We start from the raw sequence: 16,320 nt of genomic DNA, 5'->3' as shown, positions 1-16,320 counted from the left end.
AATAAAAGCCTCACTTACTAACTCATATATAGAACTTATAACAAATAAACTAGCTGTTTTAAATAAAACAGCCAGGCCAATAAACTATACAAATTATGAACCACAGGCTCCAAGAAGGCAAAGGAGAGGGAGAAACCGACTCGCGATCCACGGATGAGGGAGATGAAGCCGAGTCCAGTGGCTGGAAACACGTCCCAGCGCTGCCTTGCATCTGAGACCTGAAAACGCCTCTGAAATAAGCAGACGGAGTCATTCTTAATTCCTCCAGAGAAGGGGCACACACTACCTACCTCCTGAGCTGTCCATCATCTCTCTGGAAGGCTCTGGACGAAGATGAAGACTTTGTATCAAGAAGGAAACGGTTTCCTTCTGATTTAACACAGCAGCGCTAGTTCCACACCCTGAAACCCCATGGAGGGAGGCGAGTCTCTCTTCCATTTTCTGGCTCTGAAAACAGTTAAACACAGCTAAGGTGCCCCTCACTCCCCCAGACGAGGTAACTCCAGTTCCTTTCCAATGTCCTTTCTGATCGAAGATAAGACTTCCAATTTTCCTTGTTTACATTAATGGTATCTACATTTTCTAAGTGTGTAAAACATATCCATTCTGTCAGTGAAATCAGCAACACATAGACTATCAGAACTGAATGCTGGACTGGGCTCTGTCATGAAACTGTGTCCTCATCAGAGTGCTGACTTCTCTCTGGTTGGAGGGACACCAGACCATACGCTTTCCTGTTTCAAAATCCTATGAGTCCACCTAAAAATGCTTTCGATGTCACTTTCACTTTGTTAAAAAAAAATTAAAAAATGTTAACCATACTATATAATATTAATATTTATATGGGTCTTTTACTTAATTAAGGGCATTCTGTGTGATGCTCTAAAAAATTCATTAAGGGTCGCTGGCTCTTAGAAAATAATGGTGGTTGGTAGGAAGGGTGGGGAAAGCCAAACGCATAACTTTAAGTACCCTTTCACAAACTCAAAATGACCGGCTCGTTTAGTCTCACCTAGCATTAAGTGAAGCATAAATGTGAGTGTGAGACATGTTCATGTTTCTAAGTCTGTACTATGTGACACAGTAGTTCCTAGTCATCTGTGGTCTCCTAAATTTAAATTAAATTTTAGTAAAATTATAAATTAATTTACTCAGATTAGCTGTCGTTCAAGTGCTAAGTAGCTACTGTGCTGGATGCCAGATACAGACCACTTCCATCCTAACAGAAAGTTCTGTGGGTCAGTGCTCTTCTAGACAACTCTCCTGTGTCTGTTCTGCAAAACGAAGTCAGCACAGCAAAGGCTCAAATCACCTGGGCTCTGGAGCCTGAAATCTCCGTTCTGCACCGTACTGCTGTGTAACCTTGAACAAGTGAGTTAACCTGTCTGAGCCTGTCTTCCCATCTGTAAAATACTATCTAAAACCAGTGCCTCCCTCCTGCAGAGTCAGGAAGATTAAATGAGGCAACGCTGGGAACTACAGACCTCAGGACACTGCCGCCAACACTGGAGTGTGCACAGACGCCAGCTTCCAAGCACAGCAAGTGTATCCGTTCCCTCACGGGGCCACCGAACGTCAAGTGACTGCAAAGATGTGAAGTCTAGAGACTAAAGAAAAAACTCTCAGCCAACTGGGTAAGTCAGATAAAGGAGTTTTAACATCAGGAGACCTGAGAGCAGTGGGGTGCGGGAGGGGAAACAAGGCAGAGACTGGCACGGGCACCAGGGCCCCTCCTCCTGCAGATGGTTCTGAATCATTGCCAGGCCTCCTCTTCCACGTGCAGAGAGTGCAAGAAGGCACACAGTGTGCACACACGCTCAGTCGCTTCAGTCGTGTCTGACTCTTTGCGACCCATGGACTGCAGCCCGCCAGGCTCCTCTGTCCAAGGGATTCTCCAGGCAAGAAGACTGGAGTGGGCTGCCATGCCTTCCTGACCCAGGTATCATCTTCCTGACCCAGGGATCAAACCCATGTCTCCTGCGTCTCCTGCATTGCAGGCAGATGCTCTGACGGCTGAGCCACCAGGAAAAGCCCAGAATAATATGCTGCTTCTACCCAAATAAGGGCTCCCCTGACGGCTCAGTTGGTAAAGAATCCGCCTGCAATGCAGGAGACCCCAGTTTGATCCCTGGGTTGGGAAGGTCCCCTGGAGAAGGAAAGGCTACCCAGTCCAGTATTCTTGCCTGGAGAATCCCATGAACTGTATAGTCCATGGGGTCGCAAAGACTCGGATACAACTGAGCAACTTTCACTTCACCCAACTATGGAATTCATTATACCTTTAAAGGATCCTATTAAGTCCCTAACTTAAAATATACAGACATTCTAAGTAAACAGTTCTAAATGAACATTTACAAAAAGCATAGTCAGAAAGCTAACGGTGGTAACATTAAAAAATCAAACACTGCTCTTAAAATAAAAAATACTAATAAATATTGTTTGACTTGCTACTTGCAATAATGCTTAGTTGATAAAAGATATTGAAACCAATGAATAGTAATAATCACTGTAAAGAAAATGCTTTGGGCACACGAAAGATTTTCTTTCAGGACATCTTAAAGACAGAACAGCTGTGGGAACTGAAATATTACCTGCTAGACAGTAACATGACACTTCCTATCAAAAGTGCTTAAGTAATAAATCTGAAATAATAACCAGTTATAAAACCGGGCAAACTAAAATAAGTGATAAAATGTTCTATTGCTGTTATAAAGTGTAATCCCTTTGTGATCAGTTAATGCATGTTTTTTCAGACATTCTTTTTTTTTTCCTTTGTCTGTAATTTTTTTATTTTTAAATTTTACATAATTGTATTAGTTTTGCCAAATATCAAAATGAATCCGCCACAGGTATACATGTGTTCCCCATCCTGAACCCTCCTCCCTCCTCCCTCCCCATACCATCCCTCTGGGTCGTCCCAGTGCACCAGCCCCAAGCATCCAGTATCGTGCATCGAACAGACATTCTTATACCATTCTTAAAGCAGCAAAGATTAGGAAAAAAGAAAAAATCAGAAGCCACAAATAATGGGCACAAAACTCACTTCATCACTCAACATTTTCCCTTACTACGAAATAAATATTTAAAAAATCTATGGGTAAAGGCAGATGCTAAAAAAATAACCTCTTGGAGTAAGAAAGTAAGGAACTTTTCCGGTGGTTTCATCGAGACAGTGCCATCTTCCCCAAGCCCAGTTTTACAGTGAAGGTACGGACAGCACACGACTGCACCGGGACCGCCCCGTCTGCACTGAGGGCCCCTTGTGGCCGTGCTGGTTGTGTCCCGGGTGAAAAGTCAGCCTTGAGGTGAAGCGAAAAGAAAACCACACACACACTCTCGGTGGTAATGCAAGAGCACACCGCGAGTGTCAAAGAAGGTACAGAAACAAGAACACAAACAGGCGTGAAGTTCCCGAAACCCAGCTCTGCCAAAGGAAGGTCCGGGCTGACTGTGCTCCACGGGGCTGCAGCGCTCCCGGCGCCCCCTGGCCCGCAGGCCGCGCGCTCCAGGGTCCTGAGCACTTCCGGCAACCCAGACTTCGGGAAAGACTTTTGTCCTCGGAAAGTCTATGCAAAACCACTCAACACTGCAGCCACGGAGTCAAGAACTCAAAGAAGTGAATGAAAAATAGTCCTCAATTATCTCCACTAAAGAAAGGAGACGTGGATATGAAAAATTCAGCATCCTACGTAACACAGGGACTCGACATATACTTAAATTTTATCATGTTAATGACTCCTCATAAGAGGCACTCCAGCATTCTGCTTCCCTGGTGGCTCAGATGGTAAAGAATCCACCTGCTACGTGGGAGACCTGGTTTCAATCCCTGGGTTGGGAAGATCCCCTGGAGGAGGGCATGGTAACCCACTCCGGTATTCCTGCCTGGAGAATCCCATGCACAGAGGAGTTTGGCGGGCTACAGCCCACAGGGTCACAGAGTCGGACATGAATGAGTGACTAAGCACACAATGACTCCTCAGAAAAGGTGTTCCAGCATTCTGCTCACAAAAAGGCATTCACATCACCTTTCAGTTATCCAGACTGTTCATTTACTAATAACCTGCCTTGCTCCAAAAAGACTGAGGTGGCTTTTAAAAAAAACGTACGAAGTCGCTCAGTCGTGTCCGACTCTTCAAGACCCCATGGACTGCAGCCTGCCAGGTTCCTCCATCCATGGGATTTTCCAGTACTCGGAGGAGCCTGGTAGGCTGCATTCCATGGGGTTGTGAAGAGTCGGACATGACTGAGCGACTTCACTTTCACTTATCACTTTCATGCACTGGAGAAGGAAATGGCAACCCACTCCAGTGTTCTTGCCTGGAGAATCCCAGGGACGGGGGAGCCTGGCGGGCTGCCGTCTATGGGGTTGCACAGAGTTGGACACGACTGAAGCAACGCAGCAGCAGCAGCACGCAGTATAAAAGTACAAAATGATGAGAAGATATAAGGTGGAAAAAAAGAGTAAGAAAATAAAACAGAACCAAAGGTCAGTTTTCTACCAAATGCAGCTAATTGCTAACGCTGAAGAATACACAAGGCCATCAGCTTTAGGGTCACAGAGTAACGAGGGAAGCAGACCCCTTTTAAGAGCCTCAGTCTACAGACACTGGCAGTCTCTGCCAACAGCATCATCATTTCCCTGGTCTTGGTCCTTTAAGCATTTTGTGTTTTCTCTCTCAGTTAGTTTTAACCATATCTACAGGATTAGGAACTACGTCTGATCACCTTCTTGCAACTTGCATTTTCCTACCACAGATCTAACAGGAAGCCCTCAGTGAATACTGAGGTGTAGGGGAACATGATGGACACTCAGGCTGAGGAACAGGGAAAAACAATTTGGCATTAAAATTGCAGATGCGGAATTGCAAACTATCCAAATGTAAAAAAATCCTTTACCTGGCTCATGGCCAGTGACAACATACACAAACATATACACCCATACAAACACACACACAACATAAGAGTTTCACAGGAATCACACTACTCAAGTAATTACTTTTCAGAGTGTTCCAACTAATTACTGTTTCATGGAATTCAGAAATTTAAATCAAGCACAGTACCTACAATATATTGGATTGCCTTGCATGTTGATTTTTTCTCCTTAACTAAACCACACGTACCTAGCCACAAATGTAATGTTTAATGTATTTCTCTACTCACAAATTTGGAAAAATAAAGGATGAATGATCAGAAAACCTGGGTTTAAATGCAAATCAACCATTTCTAGTCGTGCAATCCTGAGCAAGTTACTTAATTCCAGAAGCCTCGCAGAGAGAAGACTAAACTGCATCATACACAAAAAATCCTTTAAAAGCTACAAAATGCTACATAAATATTATTATAATGACCAAAAAAAGGAAAATAATTAGTGACAACAAATTTTTACAGTGTTGGCTCTCTGTAGAAATCACACCTCCACAGACACAATCCCTAGTTTCTATCTCAATGCCTTCCTGTTCTATGATATAGTTTTGAAAGACATTAACTCACACACTTTTTCCCCCACACACTGTTTCAGTTACTAGGGTCAGAAAACAGACTTTCCTCTAGTAAGTGGCTCTCATCAACAGGAAGATGAAACAGTGGAAAGGCGCATGTCCAGTCACAGTCTCCTCTATTCTGGCAATGCCTTAACCAACGAGTTAAAACAATGAAAGTAAATCAGTTACAGCATTTACAGTTTCTGATTCAAAACTTATTACGAAGCTCCAAGTGGCTCAGTGGTAAAGAATCCACCTGCCAATGAAGGAGACATGAGTTCCATCTCTGGATCGGGAGGATCCCCTGGACAAGGAAATGGCAACTGATTGCAGTATCCCTGCCTGGGAAATCCCATGGACAGAGGAGCCTGGTGGGCTACAGTCCATGGGGTTGCAAAGAGTCATACACGACTTAGTGACTAAACAACAAAAATCAAGACTGTGGTACTGGCCTAACAATAGACATAGATCAGTGGAATAATATTGAGTTCAGAAAGAAACCTTCACATTTATGATCCATTGATTTTTCAACAGGATATGAAGACAATTCAACGGGGAAATGGGTCTTTGTAGCCGTGGTGCTGAGATAACTGGGTATCCACAAGGAAAGCATGAGTTGGACCTGTAGCTCACACAGTATACTAAATGGATCAGACACCAAAATATAAAAGCTAAAACTAAAAAACTCTTATTAGAAAAATGTAGGCAAAAATCTTCTTAATCTTGGAACAGGCAATGGTTTTACAGAAATAACAGCAAGTATACAATGTAACAAAAAAAATAGGTAAACTGGACTTCATCAAAATTGACAACTTTTATGCTTTAAAAGTAACTATCAAGAAAGTGAAAACACTATTCACAGAATGAAAGAAAATATTTGCAAACCATATATCTGATATGGGACATGTAGTCAAAATAAACAACAGTACTTACACCTCAACAACAAAAAAGACAAAGCAACTTAAAAATTGTCAAAGAACTTGAATAGACATTTCTCTAAACAAGATACAAAAATGTCCAAAAAGCATATGAAAAGATAGTCGTCAAGATCGTTATTCAACAGGGTAACAAATATCCAGACCACAGTGACGCAGCACTTCACACCGGCAAGGAGGGCCCTCATTGAAAGACACGGTAACAGCTGCTAAGGCTGCGGAGAAACCGGAACTCTGACACTCTGCGGCTGGGAAGGTAAAACGGCGCAGCCACCCCGGAATGTTCCGGCAGTTCCCCGAAAGGTTAAACACAGCTAGTGTCTGACCCAGCAATTCTACTCCTAGGTCTATCTACATCCAAGAGAAATGAAAACAAATGTCCACACAAAACCTTGTACACACAGGTTCACGGCAGCATTACTCACAATAACCACAAAGTGGAAACAATGCAAACTTCCATCAACTGATGGACAGATACACAGGATGTAATATAGCCACACAATGGAATATTATTCGGAGTGAAAAGGAAAGTGCTGATGAATGCTGCAGCATGAATGAATCTTGCAAACCTTGTGCTTCATGACAGAAGCCAGTCTCACAAGACCACGTACTGTATGATTCCATTTGTACAAAATGTCAAAGGCGAATTTATAGAGACAGAAGTAGACCGATGGTTGCCGAGGGCTGGGTGGTGGTGACATTGGGAGGAAACGGGAAAGGAGTGATTGCTAAAAGGTATGGTGTATCTTTTGGGCTGATCTGAATGCAAAATTGATTGTGACAGATATAAAGCAGTGAATACACTAAAATTCACTGAAATTTATACTTCAAATTACATCTCAATAAAGCTGTTACAATTAAAAATAAAGCAGAGCCTGTGTTCAATGAGTAGATAATTGAAACACAGCAATAAAAGTAAAAACTGCTAATATAACTGAAATACATCCTCTTAAGTATTTTCTCCTTTTATTTGCTCAAATAGTAAATCAAAAACCAAAATCCAAGTGAATCATTTTACCACAGTCTCTATTTTTAAAAAGTAGCAAGGATCTCTGTCATTTCCATGCTTATAAAACTAATATAAATTTGGGCAGTAGCCTATCATAACGGAATTTGAATCTAGCTTTTGTGCAATACAGAGACACAGGTTATCCTCAGGATGACAGAAGCTTTTAATTCAGAAGTTTTTCTAGCTAGCTGCCAGTCTCCCCCTAGCCCTGAGGAAATAGAAATGAACACACCAGCACATTTACAGACTTTGAGTCTGCATTTTTGACGACTGTGCGGAATCCTCAAAGTCACGGCACAGTCATCTACAAGCTAAGCTGGTGTGCAGGCCATTGAGGCAGTGAGCGACTGCAGCCGCCTGCCAGCACCCCCAACTCAGGGGGGGACCAACACGTGGGCAGCTGCAGAGGCCTCGGAGAGCCCTTCAAATGCCGCGGGCCAATTATGTTCTCATCGCACAGAGACTGAGCAAAGCACCTCTACCATTTACAGAGAATACTCTAAGTATACAACCAAATTTCGCCCAGATTATGTACACTTTCCTATGCCTATGATCCTACAGACCCTACAATTTTGTGAATAGAAACTTTTTTCTTAGATAAATCATGAAGTTTCGGTTTTAAACATTAATTCTGTTATAAAACAATTAACTTAATCCAGCCTTAAAAAAAAAACAACCACCATATTACTGCACTTTTACCTCAAAAACAATGACAAAAAAAAAGTGAAAAGAAACCCAAAAACTGTATAGGCAGATATTTCCTATACAAAGAAATAACTGATCATCAAAATATTTTGTGCAGACTCTTAAAAGATTTAAGTCTGTTGAAAACCTGTGCGGGGGGAAAAAAGACCTTGGACAATACTACAGCAGAAGACAAACACAGGCTGGTTCCTGTACTGGGAACCCCAGAGTCGCTTAGCGGACATCACAAGAGATGCACTCAAGTTCCGAGGTCTCATCTCTAACCCGACACAACCACAGAACGGGGCTGCATTACCGCCTCAGTTCGAGAAAAGAAGACTAAAACCCAGTCCAGTGGAACGCGGTACACACGCACCCTCACCGAGACCCCGCGGAGGTCACAGCCTTCTCCGCTCTGACCCCGTGGGCCCGAGGCGCCTGCACACCCCCGCCGTCCGTGGCGAGGCGCTGGCCCGCCCAAGCCCCCGAGGGGCAGGGCTGCGCGAGACGAGGTGGGCGGGACTCGGACTCTCCGGCAGATGGTCGTTTCACCACACTTCTATAAACGCATTACAGTCATTCATACACACAGGAAGGTAGCACAGGACTTTAAAATACCAACTACAGAAGTACTGTTGACGTTAACTTTGTGCCCAAAATAAACCAAATTATGTTCTAACTTCTCTTTCTGAAGATAGTTACTGCATTGTCACTAAAATACAGGTGGGCAGATTTACTGTAAACCACAATCAAAAAAATCCAAAGACCACGGTAATCCTCTTAGGAGCAAGCGCATGCCCGCGGATGTGAGAAGCAGGGCCCGCATGGCCATCCATGTGAAGGGCGGGGCCCGCAGGGTGCGTGGACGTCAGGGGCAGGGCTCGCATGGCCCTCGACGTGAGGGGCAGGGCCCGCACGGCCGTCTATGTGAAGGGCTAGGCCCGCATGGCCGTAGACGCGAGGGGCGGGGCCCGCAGGGTGCGTGGACGTCAGGGGCAGGGCTCGCATGGCCCTCGACGTGAGGGGCAGGGCAGGGAATGTAGACGTGAGGGGCGGGGCCCGCAGGGGGCGTCGACGTGAGGGGCAGGGCTCGCTCGCATGGCGGTGGACGTGAGGGGCAGGGCTCGCTCGCATGGCGGTGGACGTGAGGGGCAGGGCTCGCTCGCATGGCGGTGGACGTGAGGGGCAGGGCTCGCTCGCATGGCGGTGGACGTGAGGGGCAGGGCCTGCAGGGAGCGTCGACGTGAGGGGCGGGGCCCGCAGGGACCGTTGACGTGAGGGGCGGGGCCCTCAGGGAGCGTCTATGTTAGGGGCGGGGCCCGCAGGGAGCGTCGAAGTCAGGGGCAGGGCTCGCATGGCCCTCGACGTGAGGGGCAGGGCAGGGAGTGTAGATGTGAGGGGCGGGGCCCGCAGGGGGCGTCGACGTGAGGGGCAGGGCTCGCTCGCATGGCGGTGGACGTGAGGGGCAGGGCTCGCTCGCATGGCGGTGGACGTGAGGGGCAGGGCTCGCTCGCATGGCGGTGGACGTGAGGGGCAGGGCCTGCAGGGAGCGTCGACGTGAGGGGCAGGCCCCGCATGGGGCGGCAGGATCCCCCACTTCCAGGCAGCCCAGCACAGAGGCCCCTCTGCCACAGGGGAGCCCCAAACATTAAGAGGGGCACGACCTTCGTCTCTGCCTGATCAGTCCATCAGCTATCTGGGGATAAATCAAAGAAGCGGCACCGGTAGTCCTTGTTCTGAAGCAATCTGAGCTATCCAGTCTTCACATGGATAAAAGGATTTCACTGAAAGTTTCCATAAGCCAGCAAATCCACCGAACAAGGTATATTTCTACAATGTTATATGTCAGTATCTCAATAAAAGAGGGGGGGATACAACTGAGTAGGTTTCTTTCTTGAAACTGAGGGGCTAATTATATGTGACATCAACATTTTTTTAATGAAAAACCATTACAAATATTTTGCTTGCACAACCAGTACACTTTAACTAAGGCTCAATGAAAAAGTAAACCCCCAAATTTCCATAGTTAAGCGTTTCTTTTTTAAACTAAACAGAACTATGATCTAACCATTTTAGTTAAGGAATAACCATTATGTAATTTTTTTCCTCAGAATTTTCAGTTTCCATGCACATTTATAATATATTGGTTTAATCTAAGTTAAATTATTATCTGTAACAAGTCAAAGCTAAATTAGAGTAATGCACCAGGAAATAATATATCTGACAGCAAAACTGCAAACTCTAATCATTACATATTATACGTGGATTACATTCATCAAAAATGAGCCCTAAACAAGCTCATTAAAACAAAGCAATTAGTTTATTGTGCCAATAATCTGTTTTCAAAGTTTAAGCAAGTGTATAAACTAAGTTCACATATTTACCGTTTCAGTTGTTTGTAAAAAGGTAACAGAAATATGTGGTAAAACACTGTTTGTTTGTTTTTTTTAAAGATTCAAACATTAAAACAAATACTACCCTACGAAACAAGAGACTTTAAGTTTAATTCAAACTGAATTTTTCCCACAAATCAATCTATTTACACAAACCGGCCACCAAAGCTTAAACAAAATGTGACATCTGAAACAGCTCTGATACAACACAGCCCAAGTGTGACAAAAACACCTGACTACTCAACAGCTTTTCCTAACCAAGAATTATTTGTTCCAGTTGAGTGAAATATTCTTTGAACATTATTACTACAAGTTTATATACTCCATGTGACTCTCCTGTAGAGAACTATAATAAATTCACTACAAACATTAAGTCTTATTAGAATTTTTCCTACACAAAAATGGTTGTCAATTAGCCATATAGCCACCTACAAATTTTTCACTTCCATTAATACCCAGAGCTGTTACTTTGCTTTCATATTAAAATAAGTTCAGTAAAATCAGAAATCATACCAACAATGTACTCAGTATTGAAGCTCGTCCTCTCACCTCTGACGCACAGCGCTACCAATTTAAACTACAAAACTCCGCACTGGCTTGGCTCCAACACTGAACTGACATCAAAATACAAACAAGTGTCTTCAAGTGTCAAACAGCCATCTTCCGGCTCCTGTGCCAGATCCGAGATGCAGCAGAAGCTAACTTCCCTCCTCTGTGTACATCGTTCATCAACTCCAAGCAAGCACTTTAACTTCCCATCAGTAAACTCTGACCAGAAAATTGAGGGTATGTGGTCATAATGGAGAGAGTGTTTTAAACTTAACCTCACTGCCTCCAATCACCACAACCAAGGACTACAAGAAATAATGTAAACCATGAAGAAACACTGTTTAATGTTCCAGCACTTCTAAAAATCAATTTTCAGCAAGATAACAACTGAATAAATTATCAAAGAGCAAATATTTTAGCCACAGTATTACTCTATCATGCAAGAAATCAGTTAAAACTCCAACACCTCTTCCACTAAAAGATCACCGTTACGTGTTACCCTGTAACTCCATTCTTACTGTTATTGCATTACTCTTTTTTTGGCAACTCCATCTACCACGACAGACAGACTCGTGAAGATTCCACTTCTGCATGGACACCACCACAACCACTGTCTTCACAGACACTTAGGTCCAAAGCACAACCATGTTTTCGCTAATTAATCAGGCTCCAACAACAACAGTTGACACATCAGACCAACAGTTCAATTACACCTTCTGCAAAAGATACAAATAAATAAAAATCCATTAAGTACTTACCTACAGTTGGGAGGTGGGTCCAATGTAATTTCTGCAAGTTCCTTCTGAATTCTTGAAAATAAAGACAAAGAAAGTTACATTAAAATGTCTTTACTCTTTTAATATTCCATTAAATTTTACACTTTTACACTAATCTTTCCTATTTGTGTGCTTTTAATTTGAAATACTATCATTGTATAAATCATCATACACGGTACCAACAAAGTAGCAATTTCTGCCGGTTTCCACAATGCATCTACGAAGAGTTAGGAGACCAGCCACTATCTGTGCCTCCATCTCTAACCAACAGCATGACTTAAATCAAAACTTTAAGCCACTGTTGTGCTGTGCTGTGCTGAGTTGCTCAGTCGTGTCTAACTCTTTGCAACCCCACAGACTATAGCCCAACAGGTTCCTCTGTCCATGGGATTCTCCAGGCAAGAATACTGGAGTGGGTGGCCATGCCCTTCTCCAGGGGATCTTCTCAACCCAGGAATGGAACCAGGGTCTTCTGCATTTCAGGCGGATTCTATACCAGCTGAGCTGCCAGGGAAACTCAAACCACTGCTAACACTAAGCATACGCTTTCTGCAAAGGGGAAATAAAAGAATTTTTATTTTAAAAACCTGTTTTTACCCTCATGTGTTATTTTCATCTTTTATTTTTTACTTCACCTAACCGCCTATATGGACTTCCCTGGTGGCTCAGTGGTAAAGAATCCACCTGCCAATGCAGGAGACGTGGAATTGATTCTGGGCTAGGAAAATCCCCTGGAGAAGGAAATGGCAACACACTCCAGTACCTTTCCCCGAATGAAATTTCTGGTACAGATATAACTATCACTTTTCTAAGTCGTGTGACTCAGGTGGGGAAGCTCTTAGGAAATAGTTGTTGTTTGGTGTTCACTGGTTAAGTCCTATGGGACTCTTTTTGACTGCATGGATGGCAGCATGCCAGGCCTCGCTGTCCTTCTCAGTCTCCCGGATCGTGCTCCAGCTCATGTCCATCGAGTCGGTGATGCCAGCCAACCATCTCATCCTCTGTCGTCCCCTTCTCCTCCCGCCTTCAATGTTTCCCAGCATCAGGGTCTTTTCCAATGAGTGGGTTCTTTGCATCAGGTGGGCAAAGTATTGGAGCTTCAGCATCAGTCCTTCCAGTGAATATTCAGGATTGATTTCCTTTAGGATTGACTGGTTTGATCTTCTTGTAGTCCAAGGGACTCTCCAGAGTTTTCACCAGCACCACAGTTCAAAAAGCATCAACTCTTCGGCATTCAGCCTTCTTTACTGTCCAATTCTCACATCGATACACAGACCAAGACTAACAAATCTAATGCCTAAAATAAAAAACCTACTAATTCCGCTGTCCCACTGAGACTTCCGAGATTCTACAGTGTGTTCATGTGCGCTTAAAGTACATATGGCACAGAAATAAATAAGAGAAGTCTCAAATATCTGATATAGAACACCCTCTGTGGATTTCACACCAAAGTATAAATAGAACAGGCACTTTAAAGCAAAACAGGTTAAGTCCAGGTTAAAGGCAGCAAACTGAGAGCACACACATTCACCTCCACTCCTTCAGCACCCCAGGGTGACGGCGGGGGCACAGATACAGAAAGCACAACAAGGAGTAAAAAACAAAGAACGGGGGTGGACACCACTGGTGGAGAAACTTCACTGAACTTGGAAGACAAAGTACATGGTGTAAATCAAACAGGTTGAGATGGTCCAGAGGGCATAGAGCATATAATGATATAATAAAGATATGCTACTCTCGGGAGGAAAACAGTCAGAACTCCCACAAGAGAAACAACTCGGTAAGAAAAGCACAGAGCGAACAGGTACGAAACTAAAACAGAAAATACTTTTAATCAAGTAACAGATACTTGATTGGGATAAAAAGGAGGTATTTGCCTAAATGCTATGATTCATTGGGTAGTATTAAGATCCTAGTTCAGTTGCTCAGTCATGTCTGACTCTTTGGACCCCATGGACTGCAGCACACCAGGCTTCCCTGTTCATCACCAACTCCCAGAGCTTGCTCAAACTCATGTCCATCGAGTCGGTGATGCCACCCAACCATCTCATCCTCTGTCGTCCCCTTCTCCTCCTCCCCTCAATCTTTCACATCATCAGGGTCTTTTCCAATGAGTCAGTTCTTCACAGCAGGTAGCCAAAGGATTGGAGTTTCAGCTTCCGCATCAGTCCTTCCAATGACTATTCAGGACTGATTTCCTTTAGGATGGACTGGTTTGATCTCCTTACTCTCCAAGGCACTCTCAAGAGTCTTCTCCAACACCACAGTTCAAAAGCATCAGTTCTTCAGCAGTAAGTTTTTTTAATAATCCAACTCTCACATCCGTACGTGACTACTAGAAAAACCATAGCTTTGACTAGACGGACCTTTGTCAGCAAAGTAATGTCTCTGTTTTTCAATAAGCTGTCTAGGTTGGTAATAGCTTTTCTTCCAAGGAACAAGTGTCTTTTAATTTCATGGCTGTAGTCACCATCTGCAGTGATTTTGGAGCCCAAAAAAATAAAGTCAGCCACTGTTTCCCCATGTATTTGCCATGAAGTAATGGAACCAGATGCCATGATCTTAGTTTCCTGTATGTTGAGTTTTAAGTCAACTTTTTCACTCTCCACTTTCACTTTCATCAAGAGGCTTTTGAGTTCCTCTTCACTTTCTCTCACAAGGGTGGTGTCATCTGCATATCTGAGGTTATTGATATTTCTCCCAGTAATCTTGATTCCAGCTTGTGGTTCTTCCAGCCCATTGTTTCTCATGATGTACTCTGCATATAAGTTAAATAAGCAGTGTGACAATATACAGCCTTGTCGTACTCCTTTTCCTATTTGGAACCAGTCTGTTCTTCCATGTCCAGTTCTAACTGTTGCTTCTTGACCTGCATACAGATTTCTCAAGGGGCCGGTCAGGTGATCTGGTATTCCCATCTCTTTCAGAATTTGCATAGTCTGTTGTGATCCACACAGTCAAAGGCTTTGGCATAGCCAATAAAGCAGAAATAGATGTTTTTCTGGAACTCTCTTGCTTTTTCTGTGATCCAAAGGATGTTGGCAATTTGATCTCTGGTTCCTCTGCCTTTTCTAAATCCTGCTTGAACATGTGGAAGTTCACGGTTCATGTATTGGCTGAAGCCTGGCTTGGAGAATTTTGAGCATTACTTCACTAGCGTGTGAGATGAGTGCAATTGTGTGGTAGTTTGAGCATTCTTTGACATTGTCTTTCTTTGGGATTGGAATGAAAACTGACCTTTTCCAGTCCTGTGGCCACTGCTGAGTTTTCCAGATTTGCTGGCATATTGAGTGCAGCACTTTCACAGCATCATCTTTCAGGATTTGAAATAGGTCAACTGGAATTCCATCACCTCCACTAGCTTTGTTCATAGTCATGCTTTCTAAGGCCCACTTGACTTCACATTCCAGGATGTCTGGCTCTAGGTGAGTGATGACACCATCGTGATTATCTGGGCCATGAAGATCTTTTTTGTACAGTTCTTCTGTGCATTCTTGCCACCTCTTCTTAATATCTTCTGCTTCTGTTAGGTCCATACCATTTCTGTCCTTTATTGTGCCCATCTTTGCATGAAATGTTCCCTTGGTATCTCTAGTTTTCTTGCAGAGATCTCTCATCTTTCCCATTCTGTTGTCTTCCTCTGTTTCTTTGCATTGATTGCTAAGAGATCCTAAGACTGGACCTATAGGAAATCTGATCCTAACACCCCGGCTGGCCTGGCACTGAACAGGTAAACCTACAGAGAGTTTATTGGCCTTTTATTATCGATAAAGCACAGGTAAGAGGTTGTAGTTACACACTATAAAATGGAACTACTACTAACCATGAAGATGTAAAGTCAAGTGTAGCTAATAGAAACCAACTAAAAGTGGATGGTGGGGGGTGAGTAGACGGAAGGAAGAACAAAGGTACTAATATCCCCATTTTACAAAGTCAGGAACCAACGAGTACTGCTGAAATGCAAAGGAATGAGCAACAGTGGCTTAAATATACTATTTCATTTAGAAAGACAACCAATACTCTTTTTCTTAATTATTTAATTAGAGGCTAGTTACTGTACAATATTGTAGTGGCTTTTGCCATACATTGACATGAATCAGCCATGGGTGCACATGTGTCCCCCATCCTGAACCCCTCCACCTCCCTCCCACCCCATCCCTCCAATACTTTTTAAAAGTATGAGTGTCATTAACTGGGAGGAGGGACAAGAAAGCAGGTGAACAAGCTGCTGAACATCCTCAAAGTTCACAGCAAGGAGACAAAGGTATCATTTAACAATTCAAAAAGTACGTATATTACTTAAGGTCAAGCCATAGTCAGCTAAAAGGAATTGTGTGACAGGCAAAGTATGTGAACAGAAAACTGTTGCTTTGTAATAAGAATGTCTCTGTACTGTTACCAGAAACATGAAAAACTTTTATAAAACTTTTTTATTTAAGCATAGTTGATTTACAATATTGTGCTACTTTCAAGTATACAGAAAAGTGATTCAGA

General features: G+C 43.4%; 1 protein-coding gene across 2 annotated transcripts in view; it reads right to left on the bottom strand.

Annotated features, from left to right (window-relative positions):
- The window catches only part of LOC102395814 (ubiquitin-conjugating enzyme E2 E2), a 380,425-nt gene that overhangs the window by 351,922 nt on the left and 12,183 nt on the right, over positions 1-16,320 (bottom strand). For both annotated transcript variants that reach the window (XM_044948698.2, XM_025271924.3), the window contains one exon: positions 11,809-11,859. In XM_044948698.2, coding sequence (XP_044804633.1) covers positions 11,809-11,859 — 51 coding nt within the window. The remainder of the gene's footprint in view (positions 1-11,808; positions 11,860-16,320) is intronic.

Source organism: Bubalus bubalis, chromosome 1, assembly GCF_019923935.1.
Source record: "Bubalus bubalis isolate 160015118507 breed Murrah chromosome 1, NDDB_SH_1, whole genome shotgun sequence".
NCBI classification, from domain to species: Eukaryota; Metazoa; Chordata; class Mammalia; order Artiodactyla; family Bovidae; genus Bubalus; species Bubalus bubalis.
The sequence above is the reverse complement of the archived record's forward strand: the minus strand, read 5'-3'. Positions and strand labels throughout refer to the sequence as shown.